General features: G+C 49.0%; 1 protein-coding gene across 2 annotated transcripts; it reads left to right on the plus strand.

The window, feature by feature from the left end:
* ZHX3 (zinc fingers and homeoboxes 3) lies at positions 1 to 25,309 on the plus strand. Of its 2 annotated transcripts, none has more exons than XM_014941243.1 (3): positions 1 to 88; positions 20,638 to 23,576; positions 24,900 to 25,309. In XM_014941243.1, the coding sequence occupies exons 2-3, from the start codon at positions 20,798 to 20,800 to the stop codon at positions 24,908 to 24,910; spliced, it is 2,790 nt and encodes a 929-aa protein (XP_014796729.1). In that variant the 5' UTR covers positions 1 to 88; positions 20,638 to 20,797; the 3' UTR covers positions 24,911 to 25,309. The 2 variants fall into 2 exon arrangements, with proteins under 2 accessions (XP_014796729.1, XP_014796730.1); XM_014941244.1 differs by lacking the exon at positions 1 to 88 and adding an exon at positions 19,282 to 19,354.
* Positions 25,310 to 25,884: the final 575 nt, after the last annotated feature.

Genomic DNA, 25,884 nt, shown 5'->3' on the forward strand with positions numbered 1-25,884 from the left:
TGAAGGGACTACAGGCACTTTAAAGATGCATGTGAGCACAGAGGAGGAACTGGAGAAGGACAGGCCGAGGACGTGGTCCCTCGTGCAGGTAGGTCACTGCTGCCACCTTGGACTCCATGTGCCATATGGACCACTCACCTTTCTGTCTTATGTAGCTTGGGCAGAGAAATGGGGCGCGTTTCAGTGTACTGCAGGATTCTCTTCTGAAGGCTGTTCTACCCCTGTGGGTGAAATAAATGATTGTGTAGTGGTTTGCTCTGTTAACCTTTGAGCTCCGTGGTCTGCTCCGTGCTCGGTACAGGTCTTGGGTTATGCTCCCAGGTGTCCCAGAGAAGGGGGCAATTTTTTTTGCTTCTGAATGTCACACTTTGGACAGGACAGAGTTCAAATATCCTGTGTGTTTGTACCCTTCTCCTGGCTGGTGCTCCTCTCTCTTTGTGCTAGACCACTGATACATTTTTTCCCCACCCCAAGAATCCATATAACTTAATAAATGTTCATCCGTCCCATCTTGTGGATGAGGAGTCAGGAGAGCAATATGTTTTTCTCCTTGGCTTCTTGGGATGGAACAAGTGTGCTTGGAAATAATTCTGGTTTTCCATTATGCTGTTCCAGGTTTTTGAAGAAGAAATTGGGTCTCATACGAGAGCAAAGCCATTTTATTTGTAGTAGATGAAGCTCTATGGTTAAATGTTAGCAAGCAGACTGGTGGAGAATTCATTTACCCAATTTATGGCTGTGTGATAAATGACAGTGTCCCCATGGAAATGGGGATTTTCAAACCCTCAAGTGATTTCTACCCAGCTTGTCATGCCTGGAGACTGCTTCTTTCTAGATGTTATTTAATCATCAGCTTTGGGAGTACCACAACTGGACTGATGCTGTTTGCTGTAGCTTTCCTGACACACTTCCAGTTCTGCAGGCTAAATCCAGCCTGTTAAACTGGTAGGAATAACCCAATGGATCCTGCTGCAGCACACAATGTGCCGGGATCCACCTGCACCCTCAGCCTCCTGAGAGCTGTCCTCCTTGAAGCTGCCTCAATTAATTGCATCCTGGTGGGTCCTCAAATACCTTATGGCAGTAATCTTGCAAACGCAGTGAGCGTTGTTGCTCTCTGTGTTGTCTTACCATTATAGATGGAAATCTCAGCAGGAGGAGGGTGAAGCTTCTGTAGCTTCTCTCTGTCTTGGTAAACAGTCAGGGCCTCTTGGGAGGGAGAGTAGGGAGAGGGGAATTAAATTTTATATCGCTTGGTATTTGCCACTGAAAGATAATAATAATGATTTTGGATGCTTTGTGCGGAAGGTCACTGGGTAAGTGGGAAGGATTCCTTTGTGTTACATCTGCAGAAAATAATGTCGTTTATTACTCAAGGGCTTGCACCCAGAGACAGATCGTGGCATTGTAGCAACATGTGTCATCCTCCCTGCGTGCTCGCCGTCCTGCGCTGGCACACGCAGGCTTGCCAGCATCCTAGGGAGCTTTAAGAACCAAACTCAGGATCTCTGCTCTAGGACTTGGCCCATTTTTCTCCACTCCTCCTTTCCCCCCCACCCTCCTCTGGTGTCCTCTCCCTCCCAGTTCATTTGTTTTTAAAACGATTGTGCTATTGTGTGCATCAATATGCACATAGTCTGTCTTGTTTTTCTCTTGGACTGAAAGTGCAAAGCAAATCTGTTTATGGTTTTGGTGAGCTAATTCTTCCCCACCCTAGATTTTTAAATAGACTCTTTCTTTACCAAGCTTGCAGAGCTTGCAGGATGTATTGAAGTAATAGGAAAAATATGTTGTGTGTTAACCTTCCTTTTTGGTAAAAGTTTGTTTACAACACCCTATTCCTAGCAGTGCATTTGGGAAGCGCATATCTGGATGCCGAAGCAAGTAGAAGACTTTGAAATGGGAAAATAGGGATTTAGTGCATTCAGGGAGGAAATGTTTTGAGTTTTCAACTTTCAACACTTGGATTGTGGAACAAAATCTAGTGAGCTGTGCTTAGTTCTTCCTTCAATTATTTAACTTCCCTTCCTCTCCTACAAATCCCAGTTCTTGGACTCGGCTGTTCCCTGGGCTGTGTGTTGCCTTCAAAGAGGCTCCTCCAAAGCCGTTGTTGACTTGGACCTTACAGATGAAGGTAAGAGCAGTGAGGAATGCTCTTGGCCTGTAAATAGTCCCTTGGATTAAGGGCTCAGTATGTCACTGGTGTGTTGGAAATGTTATTTTTACCTCTTGATTTCATCCTTCCTACAAATCAATCTCAGACCTGTCTGTTTAGGTTAATAGCCTTTTCTACATCCTCGCGGGGGTTTTCAGAGTGTGGTCCAGCCCCACACATGGCGTTTTCAGTAGGGTGTTTTGGGTGCTGGGAGGCAGAGCTGAGCTCTGCTCTGGGAGCACTGGTAAAGCCCTGGGGATGGCAGCGTCTGGGGTGTCTGGCCAGTGGCTTGGCTTGCAGCGTTTGTGCAGGAGCTCTCCTACAGCCTGCCCCCCTTCTGTGCCTCCTCTCCTCAAAACCTGGGCTTTGCTATTATTTATTTCTACTGTAAAATTATGATCTGTTTGTTCCTGGCTGCTGGACAGGAGTTCTACGTGGAGGTGGCCATTACACGTGCAAATGCTCTTCTCCAGCCTGAGCTTTGTAGGGCAGATGTTGGCTTGGCTGAGGCCTCTGGGTACTCCTGTTAACATAAATAAGCAGGAGTAGGATTTCAAAGCAAGCAAATTTTTGACATAGTTGATGTCACGCCTCTTCAGGGCCCATGGGTCTGGAGGCCCACGGCTGCTAGTTTGGTCTTGTTCCTAATAGCCTGTTGGAGGTGCTTCTGCTGGGCTGGTTCTTGCAGAGGGCTGAGGGGTTCATCCTGGCCAGATGGTGTGGTTGTACTGAAGACAGGACCCATGGTGTGAAAAGCATGTGGTGCTTTCCAAAACCGGGTGCTCTGCTTGAGATCTCTGTTCCCAGCTACAACATTGACCATGTTCCTCACTGGGGTTTATGCTCAGGTCTTATGGAGTGACGGCAAGGTCTTCCAGTGAGTAGCCTTAATGCAACATGGGCTGGGGCAGGGTTATCAAGCTCACAGGGTCTAATCAGCTATTCCACCAAACAGCGGCCTCTCCTCTGCCAGTAAAGAAGAGATGGGGAAAAGATATGTTTAGTTTTCCCACCCTGAGAAAGAAATCTTTCCTGAGAGCGAATGTTCACCTGCAAATCTGCAGCAGAGCACAAAGTAAAGAATTCCCCTCTCGGAGGCTTTGCAAAAGAGAATTGTCCTTTATTCCTTTAATTTGGTAGTGCTTGAGGTTTGGTTTATTCTGTAGTAGAGTCTTAGTGGAGGCAAAGTTCTTTCTTTTTATTTTTTTTTTCTTCTCTCTTCCTGTTGAGCTGATGGAGTCCCTGGGAAGGTGATGCTTGGGGGTCAGCACTGAGTAAACGCTCACTGTTGCCCAAGCAGGTGGCCGTAGCCCTGAGCGTGGAGCCGTGAAGCTGCTGTGGGATCTGACCACAGTCATCTACCTCTGTTTTCATTTTCAGTCAGTCTGTGTAACTGTAAAATTTACCCAACTTGCAGCTCAGACGTTGTTTTCCTGATGCCCTTGCATCCCCTTCCCCTCATCCCTCCCTCCCCACTCTTAATTCTTATTGACCTGTCTGCTGAGGGCTTGTATACAAGGCCAGTGTGACAAATCAAATTCCTTGTACACTGAAAGATGAGGCCACTGGATGCTTAAATGCTGCATAAACTTCTTGGCTAGCCCCATACTGACTGTTTTGACTCCCCCCCCCTCTGTGCAGCCCGCATTGTATTGCGTGAAAGGCGAATTCCATCCTGCGTGGCCCTTTCCAAACCTCTTGCCCAACACTTTCACTCTTTGTCATCAGCTGAAAATTATCTTGAGTGCTGTAGATATTGGTGGATGTGGTTTGATTGTCTGTTGTATTAAAAGTTGCATCTGTCTGTCAGAAGGATTTAGCTTTTGTTGTTCCTGTTTGTGTGGGCTTCTGCATTGAGGATGAGCATTGGTGCTGCAGCCTGGGCTCTGCTGGTCCTCTGGGCTCTGTGAGCGAGGCGAGCTGGCCCCCAGGAAGCCATCGGGGTGCCTGGGGAGGTGGGACTGTTGGGGCACCCACAGCAGCTGTCCCCACCCCACAGACTCACAGGAGCAAGCCAGCCTGGATGCTGCTGAGATGCCTTCAGCCAGCCTGGTGAGGGTTCCCTGAGGGTGTGGAAGGCTTCCGCAAAGGCTGTTTCTAGTCTGTGGGTGGACTGGGGTATGCTGAGAGATGCTGTAGGCAGATTTTCTCTAGGAAGGCAAAGAACTGTGCCCGTAGCCCGTGAAAGCGTGGGTAAAGTCCATTTGTTTGTTTTTGTAGCAACACAAAGTTGATGGCACACTGGGTTCAAGGAGAGGCCTCGTGCAAAGGGAAAGGCCTTCTGCTATTTGGCTCAGTGCTAAGGCTGCAATATTCTGTTTCATCCAGAGGTATTTATGAATGAAGACGCAAATCCAAGGTGAAACTTGGGAACTGGTAAGCTCTTACTTACTGGAGGCCACCCTTCAAAACAAGGCGATTAACTGGGGAGGAAAAACATCTCCTTATCTCCCAGCTTGATCTGGAGCCCTACAAGCACTTTGGTGGTTCATCTGTCTGCAGTGCTCGGGGAGTTGTCTGTTCCAGCACACCCAAGCACGCTGCAAGTTTTATTTTATTTCCAAAACAACCCTTTGAGTGTTTTGGGCTGGAAGGGAAACTTGTAATAATTCTCTGCGCCGATGTAATTCAGCATGATCTCTTGACAGTGCTTTTGTATGCAAACTGGGAGGATTTCTGACTAAAGGTGACCAATTAAAAAGATGATCTTTGATAAATAATGAGACTGGGGACTCACAAGTCCTGGGTTCAATTACTTACTTTGGTATAAGCTTCCTGTGACCTTGGGCGAGTTATTTAAAATTGCTCTGTGGCTCATTTCCCTTTCTGTAACGTGCTGGTGACAGCATTTCCCTTCCAGCCAGGAGCTGTGACAGTGGGAAGGCAGTCTGTACCCTTTTCCATAGCCAGTGTGTGAAGAACCTGGGTGGAGTAGAAAGTATGACCATCTCATGGGCCTTTCTTCTGTTCTCCTGGGGAAAAACAGAGCAGGGTGATCCATTTAAATGGCTTTATAGGTAGTAGATACCCCATCCCTGGAAACATTCCAGGCCAGGTTGGACGGGGCTGTGAGCAACCTGATCCAGTCAAAGATGTCCCTGCTGATGGGCAGGGTGGTTTCACTAGACAGCCTTTAAAGGTTCCTTCCAACCCAAACCATTCTATGATTCTCTGACTGCTGGCAGAGGACGGGAGGGATGAGGAGAAGATGCCAGGCAATAAGGAGGTGGCTCGCAGCAATTTCCTAACACAGATGGTCCCTGGTGAACGGTTTCAGAACACCTGTATGCTCTGGGGGATGGCAAGTGGTGTGCTGCTCACTGGAACTTAATATCCTCCTACAAACAAGGCTTGGCCGGTGAGGAGCTGCAGTCCCGTGGGACCTTGCCCAAGATGGCAACTTGTGTAAGTTAAAAGGTGAGGGTGTCTTCTTCACAGGCAGCTTTTCACCACTCACCAGCACTTGTCAGGTGGTGATAAGACTCGTGTCTGGTTTTAAAAGAGGGGAGAGGATGAAGGGTACAGATAGGAGCAGCTGGCCCTGGATTTTGCATGCTGCCCCTAGTGATTGCTGGGTCCTTTTGATGTGACAGCAGATGGTCTAGAAGAACCTCAAGAAGAGTGGCAGTATAGCTCTTCAGTGTTTTGGACAGTGCTGCAAACCACCTTCCCAGCTGTCACTGGAAGGTACATAAGTTATAGCATTAATCCAGGGAGACTTCACTCAATGAACCCTCTCGCTTGGCTGCTCTGCCTGATCCTGGCCACTTGGGTAAGCAGCTTGATGCAGGGATTTGTGTGATTGATCTTAGGAGCATGACCCTTGCAGGGTTTCACTGTGAAGGTACCTTGTCTGCTTCTGACATGATTGAGGACGAGTCCTGCAGACAGTGAACACTTCTCCCCCTTGCTCCCCTGACACTGGAGACATTTATTTGCTTAATCTTTTGTCGGCAGGTGAATATGGAGGGAGCTCCTGCTCTCCTCAGCTTTATCCAACGTGACACGCTGTCATTTTGGTGCAATATCACTGGGATGTTTCCGAGTCTGCTCTCTCCCAGCCCAAGGAAGAAAGCAGGTGCCTGGAGGTCCATCTTCTGCTAACCTGGCTACAATTTGGGCTGCTGCCTTAGGAATGAAAGGTGCCATCATGCCATTACCAAGCCCCTGAGCCAGCTGGTCATTCCCATTCCTGTATTTGCAGGTTCCTGCTGACACAGCAGAAACGTTATTTTTACATTATGGCCTCCTGCGCTTGAGTCCTCCTGCAGTTTAGCTTTATCCCTGCCTGCTGACACAACAGAAACGTTATTTTTACATTATGGCCCCCTGAGCTTGAGTCCTCCTGCAGTTTAGCTTTATCCTGCTGTTTTCTTAGTTGTGTTAAGCAGACTTAATAATATATACTGTGCTGTTCACCCTAATGATGATGATGAATGTTTTAGACTGGTGTAATGAGAACACCCTTTGTTTCTTTCTAGAAAAGTAGGAGGAAGTTTGATTTCTGTTTCTCTAAGGTTACAACATCAGGCTGTGATGCTTTTGGTGGTGTAAATTGGGAATATTTCTGTTATCCGTGGTATACTTTGCAATGAGAACTTTTCCACATTCACTTGAAGGGCTGGGAAATTTTAGGTTCCTGAAAGACAGCTTTTCTCTAAAGGCTTCAGGTTAAATTGACTCTCATGAAATGAGAGCCTTCAAACAGGCAAACTGATTTTATTTTTTTTTTAATTACCTCTTATTTCACTTCGTTCCTTGGTTATTCCCTTACTCCCATAGAAGGATGTTGTTCCCATCGTGCTAGTCCTGCACCCAGTCTTGTCTAACTCTCACAATTGTTTGCGAAGGGTGGGATGGTTTCAAGAGGGCAAAATACAGCCATTGGCTCTCCTTTAAGCAGTGTAATGACAGAAAACAGGCACAAATCTCTTCCCTTTTTTCTTCCATCACTCCCTGTTATGCCACCTGTCTGCATGTCTGATTTGGGCAAATAAAGCAGCTATTAGTAAACTCTATTTGCTGTTGTCTCAGGAAGAGCAAAAAAAGTCTTGGGACCAGGCTACATTTTAATTTATTTTTCTTCTTTCTTTTTATTTTTTTGAGCAATTCTTCTGGATTTTTGAAAGAAGGATTACTCAATGATCTCTGTAAATGACACAAGTGGCCAGAAAGCTGTTCTGTACCCATGCAGCAGAAAGGAAACAGGAGCTGGGTACTGATAGGCAGCTTCGCCTGCCTGGTGAAGAATTGATGGAAGCTCTTTGCTGGGAGCAGGGGGCTGGCCCAGATGTCCTCCAGCGGTCCCTCCCAGCTGCAGTTGTTATGTGTTTCTATGGCACCCGCAAAAGCCCCAAAATAGGACAGTGGGGAGGCGAGCCAGCAGCACAGCTCAGCAGTGGCCTTAATTCTGCACAAGGAGCTGCACAGAGCTCTTTGGAAAAGCAAACCGTGTCGTTCTTTCAAGGTGAGCCAGCACCCGCTGGTGGGGATGGGATTGAGGTTCCTGCCACGCTGAAGAACATGGGAGTGAGACCCAAACAGGGGTGGCAGGAGCCCTGGGGTTGGCACATCCATCGCTGTCAGAACCCAGAGCTGCCCTCTCCTCTGCGGGACTGTCTGAAGCAGGCAATGAGCTGGAGCGGTGAGATGGTGGCAAAGCCTCTCTGCGCTTGCATGAACATATTAAATATTTAGAAAACTCATCTAATACAGCTGTTGGAGATGTGCTAATAACTTCACACCTGGCTGCATGCACAGAAAGCGGGGATTTCCTTGGGTTGTAATTTCTACGGGTGTATTTTTGAAGCCCTGTGGCCAAGACCTGAAGATAGATTTGGTATGGCTTGGCAGTAATTGGGCACTATTTGCATAATGATAGTAATTTCCTTGTTCTTATTTCCTAAATTTGGTTTATAAGACCATGCTGCAATGCGACTTAAAGCTGTAAGTATTTGTCTTTGTTGGCAGTTGGAAATGTAGTATTAGCTGTGACTCTTTACAGAAATAAGCGCTCAGTGTTGGAGCTAAATTGAATAATATGGTGGTGTTTGAATCTTAATCTTCCAAATAGCTCTCTTAAGTTCACTACACTGATGTCTAAAAAGCTTAAAAATAATAAACTCCATTGTATAGAGCTTTGAATATAGAGTGGAGGCTTAGTAATTGCTGGTAGTTCATGGGTAGACTCGCTCACACATGGCAAGGAAGCAATTCTCCCAGCACGCCTGAACATTATTAAAAGAACCTCCTTGTATCAAGGCCTTATGATCAAAGCAAATGAATGAGTACATCAATATTTTGAATAAAGGTTTGCAGGAGGCCTCAGTCCAAAACTCCAAACCCTTTACTTGGACCAGCCAACCATTTAAAAACACCTCTTGTCTTTCTCATCATTCTGCTGAAAGCTGTTTCCATCCCCCAGCTATTGAACAGGGCAGGTGGAATGGACTGGTGAGCTCGGGAGATTCCACCAGTTGGCCATCAACAGAGAGCTGAAGTGCTGAGCCCCCAACCTCTGTAGGAAGGTAACAACCCAACACACAACCTTCTGCTCTTTACAGGCGGAGGAGGGGGTGAAAGTCAAATACTTGGTGTTTGGTTTGTGTATTTTTTAATGGTGTTCAACAAATGAGGTCCCTGAGGAATCGAGTGTCAAAGGGAGAGCTCTGAAAGCAGGGATCTGGTTTTGCTGATTTGTCTCAGAAGATGTCTGTTTCCCCCTGCATCCTTGTGAATGAATTTTTAAATGAGGAGTTGCCGAGGGCAGCTAAGGAAAAGGCTGGTTATACCAGCAGGCATGATTTAAAAAACAAACAAGCAAACAAAAAACCAGGAGAGGGAAAGGAGGAGAACATGATTTGTTTATCACAACTGTACTTGAAACTAACTTTAAATGTCTGTCTTCTGAGAGTAAGGAAATTCCTTTTGCTTCCAGCTGTAAATAACTGGGATGCTTTCAGCTCACAGCTGACCTAGAGAGACAGTGAGTTTTCAACTCAAAAAAAATAATTTACTCTCCAGTAAGGACAATCCATTCCAAGTGTCAACTAAACAGCTGGAGAAAGAGAAGAATCCTGACAAACACGGTTCATATCACAAATAACCCTTGAACTTTGTTCTGTATCTCTGCGTACTGTCTGGTGTGGCTTGACAAATGGTTTTGAACAAATAAGGTTTTCAGACCAGAGAGCAGAATGACTAGGATTGCATTTGGCTGGCAGGTGTGTGATGTGGACGCCTGGATCTTGCCCACCGAGATCTCGAATGAAAACCCAAATCCTTTTTTTTCCCCTCTTGCTGTCAATCCTAAAAGAAATGGTGGGTATTTCAGAGAAAGTGAGAAGGGGATCAATGGATGAGGGGTTGATGGTAGAAACAATGCAGTTCTCCGTGCCTGCTCTTTCAGGTGACTGAGTGGTGGAGCACCTCATGTTGGCTGCGGTGAGGAGGACTTCTGAAGCTCAGCTTCTCATCAGGCATATCTCAGCAAAGAGATTGGCCGTTAGGATGATGAGCTCTCTTAATGGTCTGCCCTCCTCTATGCCAGCAGGACCCATTGGGAAGTTAGGATTTCTGGAAGTCTGTCACTTATGTAGGTACTAAAAAGGAGCTGGACTTTTTTGGAAAACGGTTCAGCGGAAGGAGCTGAACACTTGCCAGTCTGACCATATGCTTCTGAAGTTCTTGTGGTTCAACACTTTAGGCCCAGGGTATTGTCTATTTAAGGCAATGAAAGAAAACCCTGTGCCACTCTTGCAGAGTAGGTATGTGAGCTGTAAGCATTGGGACTGAATGGTAGTTCTAGAATTAGACGGTGTCCCTAATTTCCCTCTTCAGTTTTAAGTGGATGCAGCATTCTTCACTTACAGTCTCAACTGTTGTGTTGCATTGTTGTATGGGGTTGAACATCTGCCCCTTCCAGCCACAAAAGTGGCTGTGTTCCAGTGGTGGGTGGTTTCTTTCTATTCAGGGATCCTCTGAGGCCTGGAAAAGCTTGAGTATTAGGCATGACATACTGACAACTGTTGCAGATCCCTTTGGCTCCCCTACTCCCAACATCTGCAAGGCTGGAGTTGGCCATCTTGGTTTGTCCATGCACTGTGCATAGCCCAGAAAGACCCTGACCCTAATAGCTGCTGCTGCTGAACAGGGAGTGGGGCCTTACCACCAACCTGTCCATCCAACGCCAAAACCATTTGTGGTCCCAGCTTCTAGGAGGGGGAAGATCTGTTGTCAGCTCCCTAGGGAGGGCTGTGTTACTGGGACCACAGTGCTGGGATCCTTCCCCACCCATAGCACCCTCCTTAGAGGATGCTCGTCCTCTGTGCAGCAGCTGTGCTCTAGGAGCAGGGAAAGGAGCAGACAGAGCAGCCGTGGCACCCAACAAACCTCTGCAGGAGTACCTTGCCCCACATTAAAAATGGTTGGGGTGCTAGGGCAGAGCCAGGGGGACAAGGACAGCCCCACTCAGGTCTCTCAGCCCAGTGTTCCTTTCCCCCAGCATTGTACTGATGATTGACTGGCATTCGCTTGGCAAAGGCCTTTTGAATATTCATTTGGCTGACAGGAGATGAGAGTACGGTAGCTCCTTGAAATCAGCTTGGGGAGGGGAAGCAAATAAGACTGACTGCCTTTTTCTTGCTACTAGTGCTACTTGAACTCTCTTGAATGCATACTTCATGTGGATAAATGATTGCGGAGACCTCAGCCTACCTAACAAGCCTGCTCTTGTAAAGCAAAAATGGTAGTGCCTGCATACTTGCCATCCTCATTCAAAAGCCCATTCCTCATTAATATCACTTTATACATATTATTGCAGCTCAAAATGCCATTCCTCTTCTCCCCACCCATTTCCTTGACTGGCTGTGACATACAGGAACTACACCCAGTGCTTGACTCGCCTCTCCTGACCTTTTGTAACTTGGCTCCAAACTCCTTTTTTTGGGTCTTTTGCAAAACACTGTCAGAAGGGAAAAATCCTTTGTTAAAACACAGCCAACTCCTGCCTCAACGTGGAACAGTTTGTTCTGCTAAAAGAATGAGCCAGTTCAGTGAGCAGAAAAACATTGCCATAAACCAGCGGACTCAATAAGCTGCAAAAGCCATCGGCTGCACTCAAGGTCTGAAAAGATGACTCTGAAGCAGGATCCACGGGGGAGAAAAAAAAATAAAATCCACCATCCCGACCTGCCAAACCCCGTTTTCTTGCTTTCAGCCGAAGTATTTTGCAGTTGTCTTTTTGGTTTATAGCAGCTGTAAGTGGGGGAATGGGAGCTGATGCCGAGCCAGAACGTAACGCGGCGTTTGGAGCTAGCATATTGCAAAAGGGCACGGTGGATGAAGTAATCCAAAAATGCTCAGCTGGGAAGGGGCTGCAGCACTGTAAGTCTTTGGTCTGTGCTGCAGATGATCAGCTCCGGCGCCCTACACTCGCTGTCTGGTACTATTTAGTAGCTGGGTTTAGTCCTTCCCACCCACATCTCGTTTTAAAGCTCTGGACACACTTTATTTCCCTGGAGTTGCTGTGGGTCTGTCCCTTACGTGGCCACTCGGTAGCTGGTGATCAGCCTGTTTTCAGCAAGTGTTTCTTCGTTCCACGAGGGACTTGGATGCTCGGTGAGAAAATGGTGTGACCCTCTAGCAGGCTTTTGGGTTCGTGGTTGTGCAGCGGGGTCGTTTCGGTGCTGGTATAAAAGCTGACACTATTATTTTTTTAACAGTAAATTTGGTGCTAGCGTCTAGAGCTGTAATTCCCGAATTTGGGGTGATGGCCCCCAAATAGGGTCACCCGTATGGAGGTGGATGTGCAGACCTGGAGGTGGGGTTGCGAGCAGAAGTGCTGCAGAACCCTGGGCTCAGAAGCTTCCCCCAAAGTGGCTCCCTGTGGCTGAGAGCGTGGTGGGCTTCTACGCTTTGTGTGCTTGGTTGCCATCACGTGTCAACTCCTCACCAGCCTGGCCGAGCGTCTCCCACTGATGTAAAAGACTTCAATACCCTTGTCAGAAACTTTTCATGGACTGAGACCTACCTCTGGTTCTCTTTTTGCTTTGGGAACTGGGAGTCTTTACTCTGGGCTCTCCAATACTTGGGGTTTTTTTGCTTTGGAGCCAGTTCAGCAACTTCAGGCAATAAAAACACGAAGAAGTATATTTTAGGTGGAATCTACCCCCTCTCACACGCATTCCAATGTGCTGTATCTGCCAAAGCTGCTCTTGCCCTACCTAAACGGTGATGCTTGATAATAAGCTCGAAGCGTGGGATCGCAAGGCGCAGAGCAAGTTGCAGTGTGGTGTGGCAGAGTATCACTGACCTGTGGGGAGCTGCTGGAGGTGCCTGTGATCAAGCAGCAATCACAGACACATCCCTGACAATGCAAGCGAAAAGAAAGCCTCCCAGAGAAAGCACAAGGGGCTGAAATCGGAGCTCCTGTGGGTTTAAAAACATGAGTGATGTTCTCATACTGTCCTGTTTGGGCACAAACCGCCCCGCTGGTATTCACCGGCTGAGTGCGAGGTGATGGGAGACCCAGCTGCCGATGAGCTGAGGGACTTCTTGAAGCTCCATTAATGCTATCTGGTGTCCTCTGCTGGTAGCGTTAACCTCAGAGCTGGCTCTGCCGAGAGATGATTATCCGTCTGCTGGACCTTTTCCTTTGGGGGAACGCCAGGAATGTTTTGCAACATGGACAAAATGTGAGGATTGAAGCTATGGAGGTGGGTCCCTGGGATGCCGGGACTGTGAACCCTGCTAAGGTAGTGTAACTTGGAGCAAATCTGTAATGAAGCCTCTATGCCAAAAGAGATTATTATTTTTTTGGAAGATGTTAATGGTGTGATTGCATAACATTTATTTTGCGCTCGATCAAATGGATGAGGGCAGAGGAAAAGCAGTGAGTGAATTAATGTTAGTGATGTTCAAACAGAAGCACGCAAAGCTCCGAGGGATGATCAGTGGTTTTGTTTTGTTTGATGTGCGTTGCGGTTTTTGTTGGTTTTTGTTGGTTTTTTTTTTTATTCCTGACATTCTCCTGAAATACAGCACGCAGGCTTGTCTCTAAGGGGGGCACATTGCCAATAGTCTAAAGGTTATATTATCCTAGTGACCTATTTTTATACTCTAATCGCGTTCTGTTTCAGCCGCCCCTTTCTAGCCTTCTATCTCACTCGGTTTTGTGCTCATCTGAAAAAAAAAAAAAGCAGAGATAATTACCATTAGTCCCTGAGTGCTAAAGCAGCCTCTGCCCAGGTAACGACAGCAAAGGCGAGCTGCTGCTGCTGTCTTGGAAGCACGAGAGCGACAGGAAAACACAGCTCCTAAAGGGGTGACGGCTTGAAACAGGGCGATGAGGAGTGTTGCGGGGCAGAGGAGAGGGGTCTTCTCTTAAATGCATATTTTAAACGGAGAAGCACAGCAGTTTGTAGAGGGGTGAAATTTTAATGAATAGCTCTGTTTAACCAGCCTAAATGGAAAAGACGCTTTTCTACTCCGGGCCTGCCAAGTAATGGAGAATGAATACGATTGTTCGGTCAACCAGCTTCCACTGCCTTTAGACTGTACACGCGTTTTCAAAGCCAGGCTTAAGCTACAAAGCACCCTGACCAGTGGACATAAAGAGAAATTGTTCCTTAGTACAAATGTTGACTATGTGGTGCTGCTTGAAGCTCCAAACCGCTGAAATTTGTGCGTGTGTTTGTACATTTGTGCAGTGCAAAATAATCAGATGCAAAGGGGCTTTTCCTGCCTGCGTGGCTTCTCTCAGGTTGCGGTTGTCTCGCTGCTGGGTGCTTTCTTTGTTCTTGTTGAGAGCACCTGAATTCTGAGAGCCTGCAGCGTTTGTGTGGTGAGGATCTGCTCTGGAGGCGAAAAAATCTCCCTGGTTGTTCATTCAGGGGAACTTGCAGTCTCGCACGGGGTTAAATCCCAAAAGAATTAAGCGTGTCACCCCTTGATCAGGGTTATGGACCAGGCTGTGGGTGGCAGAGAGGTGACAGCGTGATTTACCCTTTCCTGGTGCTCCCCAGAGGTGCCAGCCCTAGGCGAGGGCATGGCAGGGAGATGTGTACCCCTTGCCAGGAGGCAGGGAGATAGATGCTCTGCTGCTGGCATTTTTAGGCTGCTGGAGACAGTCCCATCCCGTGACTTCCCTTCCAGCTGCGGGCTTTGCAGAGTTACCCAGAGAAGATGGCTGGACCCCAGCTAGCCAGGCTCCACAGCCACAGACTGGGAACAGAGGAGCTTAGCCCTGCCAAATTTTGCCTTTTCTTCTCTCTTACAGAGCTGGGCTGGCGCAGCTAAAAGAGAGGTCCCATCCGCACCCGGGATGTTGGGATTTGCTCTGTTGAGGTGGGCTGTTCCCTGTCTGTCTGTCTGTATTGAACCACAGGGATGGAGCCTGGAGAGCTCTTTGCTGAGTTGCTGGAGCGTGTCCATCCACGTAGTGTGTCCCTGGGATGGATTAGCAATAGCTGCCCTTTTCATGGCAGGGGACTGTGTTCCCAAATCTCGTTAGTGATGCTTCTACATGCTCGCTTCCCACACTTCATTATGCTTTTGTTACAGGCTCATAGGACGGTTTGGGTTGGAAAGGACCTTAAAGATCATTTAGTTCCAATTTTCCTGCTATGGACAGGGACACCTCCCACTAGACCACGTTGCTCAAAGCCCCATCCAGTCTGGCCTTGAACCCCTCCAGGGATGGGGCAGCCACAGCTTCTCTGGGCAACCTGGGCCAGTGCCTCACTGCTCTGAGTAAGGAATTTCTTCCTAATATCTAATCTTGTTGTAACCAAAGCCTGTCATTCCAAGTCAGTAGCAATGAAACCCAGGTGAGGGCTGGTGTGGGGCAACTTCTGGCTGGGGAACAAGCCTTTGCCTCTTCTCACCCGAGTCTGGAGAGTGCAGGAATCTCCAGCCTTCCTCTCTCCTGCCAGCCCATGCTGGGCACGTTTGGGCAATAAATTAACAAGCCTGGTGAAACTCAGGAACTTCTTGACTTCGCAAGGACAGATTCCAAATGCAGAGCAAATATTAATGCCCAGCCAAAGAGTCCTAGTACTGCCATGGCTGGCAACAGGGGCTGCTGTGGGGCTGTGCCCCCCCATTTGCCTGTGCTCACTGCTGCCTGGACCTGTTGTTTTCCTCCCTCCCCTGCACTCAGGTAAATGGCACCCAGTGCCAGGCTACTGAGCTGGCACCCAGCACTGCCCAGAGCAAACTGGGTCTCTGCCGTGCTTGGGTGGACCCACTGTGGAACACGGTGGGATTTCCCTCTCGAGTGCTTGGTGGTGGAAAGGGGATCTGGGAGCTGCAGAGAGCATCCACTCGGTGGTGCTGGGCACAGGGATCTTTTCTTTACTGGCTTTTACTTGCTAATTACCAGTGGGGAGCTGGGAAGTCGCCTGTGGACATCCCAAAGACAGATGTGAATCTCGTGGGCCTGGCTGGTAGACCTTAAAGGGGAAAGACAAACTCTAAAAGGTCAACTTTTTTTTCCTCCTTTGGTTTTGTGCCTTTTTTTTTTTTTTTTCCCCTTCCCCCCCCCATCCCCATTATGCTATCAGCCAGGGCCTGTGGAGTTGCAGCTTAAAAACAAACCGCTATTATTTAAAGTGCCAATATTGTACTTGGCTTCATATGAGACAGAAACATCAACTTTGTCTCTGACCTGGGGAGTGTGTCTGCCTGCCTAGCAGGCACCGAAAGTGTTGAGAAAACTGTTATTTTACTTCTATTTTGGTGTTGATTTTTATTTTTTTAATTTAATTCTTTTTTTTTTTTAACTGAGCACGTAGTCTTCTCAGAGCTGCACCAAACACCAGAGCCCATGGTAGAGTACGTAGCCATCCTACGTGTCTGTGTGGAGCTTTGTCCCCGGTGTGAGTGTTGGGCACCCAGGAGATGGCTGGGATGGGGGCTGGGAAGGGCGAGTGTCCTGTTGTCCCCGTGCCCGGGTGGTGGGACCGGAGCTGCTGTGCCCGGCCGGTGATGCTGCCTGGTGGGTTTTCTGGTGGTTGTTTCTAGGCGAGGTTTGCAAAAGGTCACAAAAATTAATCTTCTAACTGGGGACCTTGGCACTGCGCGGAATGAATGTTTTGCATTAACAACCTAACTCATTAATTCACTGAAACATTTAAAACCAAACCAGTTATATCCAGCCAAGCTGGAAAAAGCTGAAAGTTCATACTCAGCAGTGCAGATTTCGAAACCTCCCTTTGTTAATCTCTGCAGAAGTAAATTTTCTGAAATTGCTAAGCTCACTTTGACCGGTCTGGGCATTGTTTTATTCGGCAGAAACAGAGATGCTCCACAGAGGGTTAGGAGTGTCTACCTGGACCCGCCGGTGGGGATGGGAAGGCTTCTGTAGTGGGAAGGAAGGAGGGCTGGTGTGGGGAGTGCTGCAGGAGAGAAATCATAGAGCATTGTGTGTTTGGGGCTGTCTCTAGCAGAAATGCTCCATTATTTTCATAGATTGGGATCCTGGATTTCACTGTTTCCATCTTCCTCCGCTGTTTTTATTTTCTGAATTGCTGGGGGTAGTTGCCATCACAGCTAGCACGTCCTGTGGTGGTACTCCTTGTTTGTAAGCTGGAGGTGGGTCACTGGCGTGTGACCCACCTGGCCCTCCTACGTGGAGGAGAGATGGGCAGAGCAGGGCAGTGCAGGAGCCTGCACTTTTACTTGCCACCGGGTATGGGGCTTGCCACTTCTGAGCCACCACCCTTGAGAAACTGGTGGGTGGCCACTGACCTGGCTGTCCCTGTAGCCATGACATGGTGACAACAGTGTCAAACTGCACCTACCAGTGGAGATGGTGTTTCCCGTGGTGATTTTTTGGAGCTGTTGTAAGTTGGGAGCTGTGCAGACAATCAGCCATGGCCATGCGTGAGGGATGGGGAACCACAGCTCAACCCAGGCTGTTCGCTTGGATTCATGTCTGTCTGACCCAAAAGCTGGGCTGCTCACAGGAATGGGGTGCGCACCGTTGTCTTGCTGTCGTGTGAGCAAACACACGTCGGCCCCAGGGTCAGATCCTGGTGCTTTAGATACGAGAGAAACGTACCCCCAGCCCCGTGCTGGGCTGAGATCCCACCTGGCTGAAGGAGCCTTTGGGCTGCCTTTTCTTCCAGCGTCAGTTTCTCTGGAAGCATCACTGGGATCAAATCAGTTTAACTCTGCTTTAAGTCAATTTTCCCTCAAATTCCCAACAGCAGTGGCAGGTTTCGGTGCACAGGTCATTTGACCTGCTTCCTCTGCTACCTCACTATTAAATTAGCAGGTATAAATTAAATAGGAACCATGAATTTAAATACAATCCCTTTGTCTTCCTTGCTGCCAGGTAGCTATTCCATTCAGCTAATTTCTCTTTACTCCTGTTCATCATAAAATAATGAATAGGAAATAAAGTTCTTCAGGCACAGCTGTACAAATTGGTCTGAGACATTTACTATACTGAGTTCGATTTTAAGGCTGGTTTTTAATCGATTAATTTTTCTGCCCTTAATTTACCCTATCCATTAAAACAGCCTCGCTTTGATGATGGAGAAATCAGTGAATTATCCGTTCTGTTATATATTAGTGGTGTATTAAAGCATTAGTGCATTCCAGAAGGTGAGCATTGAATAAAACATGCTCCGAACATGTGGTTATGCAACTGTTCCATGGAAATGAAACGGACAAACAGTACACTTGGTAATTTTTTTTTTTTTTTCCCCCAGTAAATTGGCACTGTGATTCACTTCCAGCTAAATTTGCAATCTGTGTTCTCAGGTGGCATTAATATTGGAGCCCCAGCAGGAGAGCTGTGGCGGCTGGGGCCGCTTTGATTGCATTTTTAACGAAAGTTGTTGGAGAGAGCACAGAGTTTGATGCAAATGTGCTGGTAAATGAAATGCAGAGCTTTTAGGTTCTCCGTAGGTGGGTCAGGCCGTTCACATTTACCCAAAATAATAGTCACAGCATGTTCGGGAGAGGCACTCTGTTAACAGGGCACAATGGGGGTCTTTGTGTGTCTCCCTTGCTCTGTATCAAATTTACTCTGTTGACAGATTAAAAATCACCTTTTTGGTATCTGACGACTCCCTAAGCACTGGGTAAGATCCATTTGGGACTCGAGCTGTCTCAGTAATGGAGCCTTTGGAACTGGATCTCTACCAGGAGTTTGCTGGAAACGAAAAAGCTTGCAGAGGGCCCAGCAGTTTCTCCCTGGCCTGTAGCAGAGCTGCAGAATAAAATGAGATAAGAATTCACTTTTACCATTGCTTCCCTGACACAAAACTCCTTTCAGCCTTTAAAGCTATATTTTGTAGCCTTCAGGCTGGTCTTACTGTTTTTTTTTTTTCTAATTGACTCGACTTGGAAAGGTCATCACACCCTGCTAGATTGTGTAATATTTAACTTAGCATCAAAAATGAGGATCTTGGAATTGGTGTCAAATGGATGCTGTTCCCCGCTGAATAGCAAAGCCCATTCATAGTTATCCAAGTATTCAACTTGCTAATGCTAATGGATAACTTTCTGGCCCTCTGCGGAGGGAAAGACTAACCACGAAAAGGTGGGATGAGAGAGGCATAAAGCAGGTATTGAGAGCATGCAATTCGCACCGTCTCAATCCAGATCACAGCTTTAATACCTTTTTTTTATTTATAGATGTTTTTAAAAGTTAGGATTTGTAGCTTTTCGTGGAGCTTTAGCATAGCAAGCGGTCTTTTCTGATGCCAAGTTCAGTGATGACTAACACTATTTACAGGGCTGTTTTGTAATCTCAGATCAGCCCACATTAACGGGAAGTTACGTTTTCCCCTCAGTCTTTTAAACGGTGCCTGAGAGTTGCTGAAGGCCAGAGTCGGCCATCGAGGCTCCCCTGTTTGGAAAAAATGATGTCAGCTTTCAGAACAAATTTTTAAAAATATTTCTAAAGAAGTTAAGGAGGTCAAATTGTACTTCCTCCATTTGATTTTTTTTTTTTTTTTTTAATATGTATGTTGGGTTTTTTTGGCGTTAGGACCTTTCATTCCTCTGTTCTAAAAGCTACTGACAAAAATAAGCAGGGGAGGTATTGCATAAGCACCATGAAGTCATTTGCCCGATCTGCATTTCTCGGTGCATGAGATCAGCTCAGAATATCTGATATGAGAAAGCTGCTGGTACACAACTGCTGTAACTGATAGGAGGCACCTATGTGAGTCATCTGGTAGGATGGTAAGTTGGTCTCTTTTTTTTTTAAGTTCAAGTTTTTATGAGTGTTTTTATAAAGCTCTGTTGCTGTTACTGTAAATCCCAGAAAAACCTGGCACAGAGTCTTTGTAATATGAATCAGTGTGTCCATATGCTTCCAAGTGACCTTGCAATCTGGAAAAATACTGGTTTATCCCTGTGTTTAAAAGAAAAAAAAAAAAAGTGGAGTTGCTGTATAAAAGGTTGACAGGGGTTAAGGCAGAGATGTTGCTCCCTCAGATGTGCTGCCTTCCCTGTAATCAGGACCTGTCACCAGGCAAGTGACTCCTGGTGCCAGCTACAGCAGACAGCCTTGCTGCCCTGGGGTTGTGATCTGCTGTGGAGATGGGGAAGCCACATCAGGCCAGGAATAAGGTTGTGGCTGATGCCCCAACCAGCCCTGGCCTTCGACAGGGTGGAGCAGTTTGGGAACTGCTTTACCTTCAGGGGAAAAAAAAAAAAAAAAAAAAATTGCAGTGCCTTAAGAAATACCTTCAGTGCATTGGGAGGGGAAGTCGAGGAGCCAGGAACATGTGTGTGATGCCACCCTTGCGTTTTGGGGCCTTACATTCTCTTGCAGCTCCAGCCAAAGACTCAACAGATGCTGTTAAATCAGTAACGAACTGTGCATGGGGCAGGGAGGGAACCTCACAAACGCTTTGTGGGATTGCAGAGCGAGAAGGGCTAAAATATGTGGCCCTGGCTGCAGCCTCCTTGCTCCCTGCAGCAGAGCTCCAGGCGTCTCTGCAGGCAGAGGCCCTTGGCACCGTGCTTGGAGCTGGCGAGAAACTTCCCGGCAGGATGGTTGGAAAATGCCGAATTTGAAGAAATCGAAACGTTCTGCGGGGAACGTGTTGATTTTTCATCAGGTTTTTTCTGATGGAAAGCAGGCGGTTTTCCCAGGGTGACCCTGCCCTGGTGCTGCCTCCTGCGTGCCACTGAGCTGGGAGCCCGGGCACGCAGGGAGCCCAGGCACCGCTCTCCCCACCGAAACACCCGTGACAGATCTTGGGCAGGGTGAAGGGAAATTTTGGTGGTTTTCCTCCTCAGATGAGAATTTGGTGTGGGCTGTAAAAGAGGGATGTTTGCGTGTTTGTTTTTAAACAGATAATTCACAGGTTGCATGTGTGAAAATCCAGGGTCAAGTTAAATTTTTCCAGCGAAAGAGGCTGAAAATGATGTATCGAGTGAAAAAGTTAAATAGCAGGACAGTTGTGCTTTGTCTAATGCCAAGGGAACTAACGCCTCCTCCCTCTCCTTGTCCTCAGGTTCAGTGGCAAATATGAACGTTTGTCAACATTCGACAACAACTTCTTGGGACATCATGAATTTGCTGGAATCTAGACCACAGAGCACTTGCAGTAGCGCTTTTTAAATTTTGATTTCCTTTAAGTGAAAGAAAAATAATCACCTGGATCAATTGTAGTGATGGCTAGCAAAAGAAAATCCACAACTCCCTGCATGATACCAGTAAAAACACTGGTGCTTCAGGAGACTGAACTGGACACTGCAGATGATCGGGAAGGAACCCAACAAGGTGCTCCTGCAGAAGGGCCAGCCACTAGTGATGCTGCTGCCAGTAACAGTAATAATGGAGCTTTGTCTAACGGGCACCGCGGTATCGCTGATAGTGACACTTATATCTGCAAGTCTTGTGACTTTGGATCTCAAGACCTTCAGCACTTCTTTGGGCACTTGGACTCTGAGCACTTAGACTTTAGCAAAGACCCCGCGTTTGCATGCGTGGGCTGCAGCTTTCTGGCAAATAGCCATGAAGGGCTCTCGCACCACAACGCGGAGTCGCACGCCGGCGAAACGAGCTTCATCTGGAGGGTGGTTAAGCAGGACAATCGTACGACTGTGGAGCAAAGTCTCTGTGAGGCTGCCAGCAGCCAGGACCTTCCGGCAGAGGTCCCTGAAGAAGGGGTGGACGGCCAGTCTGAAATAATTATTACCAAAACCCCCATCATGAAAATAATGAAAGGTAAACCGGAGGCCAAAAAAATCCACACGCTGAAGGAGAACGTGTCAAGCCAGCTGGGCAGTGAGTCGGAGGTGAAGGATGGAGAGCATTCATTCCCAAATGGGTCCGTGCCAGTCAGCCAGCCCACGGCAAGTTCCACAAAATCATCTCATATAGTGAACGGCTCCATCATAGGAAACGTGCCTGTTCTGCAGGCAGGCGTTGCACAACTTGTGTCACTGCAGCAGCAGCCCCCGTTGCATCAGCAGCTACCTACATCCAAGTCCCTTCCCAAGGTGATGATCCCCTTGAGCAGCATTCCAACGTACAACGCCGCCATGGACTCCAACAGCTTCCTCAAAAACTCTTTCCACAAATTCCCCTACCCCACCAAAGCTGAGCTCTGCTACTTGACCGTGGTGACAAAATACCCAGAAGAGCAGCTGAAGATCTGGTTCACTGCCCAGAGGTTGAAGCAGGGCATCAGCTGGTCACCAGAGGAGATAGAAGATGCCAGGAAGAAGATGTTCAACACTGTTATTCAGTCTGTGCCACAACCCACCATTACAGTCTTGAACACGCCGCTGGTTGCGAATCCTGGCAGTGTCCCCCATCTTATTCAGGCGACTTTACCGGGCCATGTGGTGGGACAGCCAGAGGGGACCGGGGGGCTGCTGGTCACGCAGCCCATCATGGCAAACGGGTTGAAGGGCACCAACTCCTCCTTCACCTTGGCGGTGACTTCTGTCCCCAAGCCGCAGCCGGCGGCACAGCACAGCACGGTGAGCTCCAGCTCCGCGTCGGGGGTCAAGGTGGTCAACAGCGGCCAGTCGCTGCTCACCGCCTGCCCGGCCATCTCCTCACAGACCTTCCTGGATCCCAATGTCTACAAAAACAAGAAGTCCCACGAGCAGCTCTCAGCCTTGAAAGGCAGCTTCTGCAGAAACCAGTTCCCTGGCCAGGCCGAAGTGGAGCGGCTGACAAAAATCACGGGCCTTTCCACCAAGGAGATCCGAAAATGGTTCAGCGATAGAAGGTACCACTACAGGAATGTGAGAGGCGGCCGGGCTGTCTTCCCTGGAGACAGCGCTCTGGATTCCCTGCCCGAAATATCCTTTGACGTTGCCCCAAGAGGAGCTGAGCTGAGCCCGGCGGCGACGGCGGCGGCCACGCCGGCCCCTCACCACCCACCGCGGCGGCAGTCATGGCACCAGGCACCCGACTTCACCCCCACCAAGTACAAAGAGCGGGCACCGGAGCAGCTGAAGGCCCTGGAGAGCAGTTTTGCCCAAAATCCCCTTCCTGCGGAGGAAGAGGTGAACCGCCTGAGGGGGGAGACGAAGATGACCCGGAGGGAGATTGATAGCTGGTTCTCGGAGAGGAGGAAGAAGAAGGTGGCGGAGGAGAATAAGAAAGTGGAGGAGGCGGCTCGACAAGATGAGGAGGAGGCGGAAAATGGTGGTGGGGAAGGGGAAGACTCCTCGGATGAGCTGAGGGCTGCAGGGGAGGCTGAGGGCTCAGTTGATGCCTCCGGCAACAACCCGAACTCGGCAGAGCGGAAAGTCAGTCCCATCAAAATCAACCTGAAAAACCTCCGAGTGACCGAGTCCAATGGCAAAACCGAGTTACCGGGGGCCAGCGCAACAGAGAAAGGGGACGGCAGCTCCAGCCGGCCGCCCAGCCCTCCCAAAACCAAACTGAACTTTAAAAAAACAGCCCAGCAGCGGCATCTGCTGAAGCAAATGTTTGTGCAGACCCAGCGGCCCACCAACCAGGAGTACGACGCCATCGTTTCCCAGACGGGCCTGCCGCGGGCCGAGGTCATTCGCTGGTTCGGGGACAGCCGGTATGGCTTCAAGAACGGGCAGCTGAAGTGGTATGAGAACTACCGGCGGGGGGTTTTCCCCCCGGGGCTGGTGGAGGTGAGCCCTGCCGGCCGGGAGGTGCTGGAGGACTACTACGAGAAGCACAAGGGGCTGCGGGAGGAGGATGTCCCCGGCCTCTGCGAGCGCTCCCACCTCAGCGCCCAGCAGCTCAAGGTGTGGTTTGCGGTGAAGGCGGAGGAGGAGAGCAGGGCGGCCGTCCCCGAGGAGCCCTGCGCCGGCCAGGCCACATCAAGCCGGAAAGGGCCGTGCGAGGCCGGCTCGGAGGTGTCGGAGAGCAACGAGTCCTGGGAGCCGGGCGGCCAGGAAGGCAGCGCTGGGACCCCCGATGCCCCCGGCCCCCCGCCCGCCGCACGGCTCGGTAAGGTCCCCACGGGAACATGGGGTACTGTGTGGGAAACTGAGGATTCAGGGAAGGTGTTAGTGTTCGATCGCGCTGTTTGGGGTTTAGCTGAGGAAGAGGAGGGTCAGGGAAGGCGAGTGAGGAGAGTCTGGCGAGGTGCCATCAGGGCCACTGCCTGCCCCAGCCTGTCTTGGCCAGTGGGAATGTCTAGTGCCTTTACCTGCCCCGCGGGAAGGTGGCCCTTGGGTTTATTTATGAAAGGGATGGGTATTTGGGAAGGAAAGGGCCTGGCTGGTGTGTCCCATGCCATGGCTCCTTCCATGCCTCCCCTTGGCCTAGGGCAGCGGATGTAACCCTAGCCTGCCTGTGCTGGCAAGAGCCTCCTCCCATCCCTCTCCTGTTGCCAGCTCACCAGATGTAAGCATCCTTCTTTGGCACAGGGCAAGGCTCGGGTGGTGAAGATGAAGGCTGCAAGGACATGGAGGGGTGGTGCGTTTACAGCTGCTGGCCCTCTACCTCCTCCAGGACTCACTTTTGAAAGGCATGTGTGTGTGCACGTGCGTGTGGAGGAGAGGAGAGGTGGTTTCCAAGCCCTCTGTGGGCTCTTCAGAAGTGCAGCTGGGGCACGTTTCCTCCCTGGCTGGGTTCCCACCAGATGGAGATGGCCGAGCGCTCGCCCTGTCCCACCACAGGCTGCACAGCCCCTTGTCTGCTCCACGCACGCAGCCCCTTGCTGACGTGCTGGGCACCTAGAATCTTCTCCAGCTCCCACTGCCTTGCTTCGGAGCATCCCACGGCTGCAGGCTTTAGAAAAAAGTACAAAAATCAACTAAAATTCATTGCTTCCCTCCCCTGATTCTAGCACAGAGGAGTGTGGATTTGAATGGGGCTGCCCCATGTGCCTGTGGCCGCAGGAGCAGGTTGGGGAGGTGTTGCAGCAGGAGCAGTTTGGGGAAGGGTGATGGGCCAGCTTTTGTGCCCCTGACAGGGTGATGGCAGTGTTCCTGCTAGAATCCTCCAAGCATGATTTTATTCCACTCAGAGCAAGGCAGTCACGTCACCCCTCATGGCACAAAAGCAGGAGGTGCTCAGCAAAGGTACATGGCTTTGGACCACTGCAGGCTCCATCCCTCCTTAGCCCTGCCCTTGGTCAGAGCCCAGCTCTGCTCCCACGAGGATTTTGGGCTTCCTGGACCCTCTGAATGGGGCTGGCCTTTCTCTGCAGCTGGCTCCATCAAGGTTCTTGATTTTGCTCATCCCAAGGCTCTCCTGCCAACCCCACCTGGGTTGCAGCCCCATATGGCAAGCCAGAACATCTCTGACATTTCTGTTCTTTTCCAGAAACAGACTGAACTCAAACCATCAGCCCTGGAGGATCCGCTCTTACCCTCGAGAAGAAATTTTTGGTCTTTAAGAAACCCATGGGCCGGCCTGATCCAAACCTCAGGAGCGGGACGTGGTGATAAAGCACTGCCATAAATGAGACCTTTGAGCACAGCGCACGAGAGAGCACGTGTGCAAAAACTGGGCACGTAGTGCCGAGCTCTCGGTGGCCCAGCCCAAGGAGATGGCTGAGAGCTGGTGGAGGCGGGGGCTCAGCTCACACCCAGGAAATAGGATGCTCTTGTTTGCTTTCCAGTGGACAGACTTTCCGATTTCATATTCATATACCAATGCCTACAGCTGCCTATACAAGCATAACTGAATCTCAGACATTGTGTAAACAAGGTCATTGCTTAGATATGGACTATCATGGCACAGTACTTCTTTTTTCTTTTTTTTTTTTTTTTTTTTTTTTTTTTTTTTTTTCATCTGTCCTTTAAGGTGTTTGTTCTCTAAAGGTTGACATGGCTGCATATATCCTCTCTGCCCTTTCTGGTCCTTATGACCTGGAAATGAAGGGCTTTTGCAGGCACACAAGTGTGTGTTAGGAAAGGAAAGGTATCTGAGAAGAAAAGTGCCAGTCTTGCATTAAAATCCGGTGGGAGTTGGGTGAGATTTTTCATCCCTACAGATGAGGTCAGATTTAGCATTGCACACTCTCCAATGAGTAGCAGGTTCCCAGACCCAGCCAACCCAGGAGATGGAGTTTGGTGTCATTTGTCCCTTGCTGGCTAGCATATTTTCCTTGCGCTCCTGGAGACTGACTGTAGCAGGCTATTAAATCTCCAAGTCTCCCTTTAATCACTGAGAAGTAGCACATAATAATTTTTCCATCCTGACCTGGAATCCTTTTCATTGTTCAGAGAGAACAAGCTGTTCTTCAGAGAACAAACGCAGAGAATATGCGGCGTTGCTGTGAGTGGTTCAAGTCATTGTTGTCTCC

The sequence above is a fragment of the Calidris pugnax genome, unplaced genomic scaffold, assembly GCF_001431845.1.
Source record: "Calidris pugnax isolate Ruff unplaced genomic scaffold, ASM143184v1 scaffold55, whole genome shotgun sequence".
Taxonomy (NCBI): Eukaryota; Metazoa; Chordata; class Aves; order Charadriiformes; family Scolopacidae; genus Calidris; species Calidris pugnax.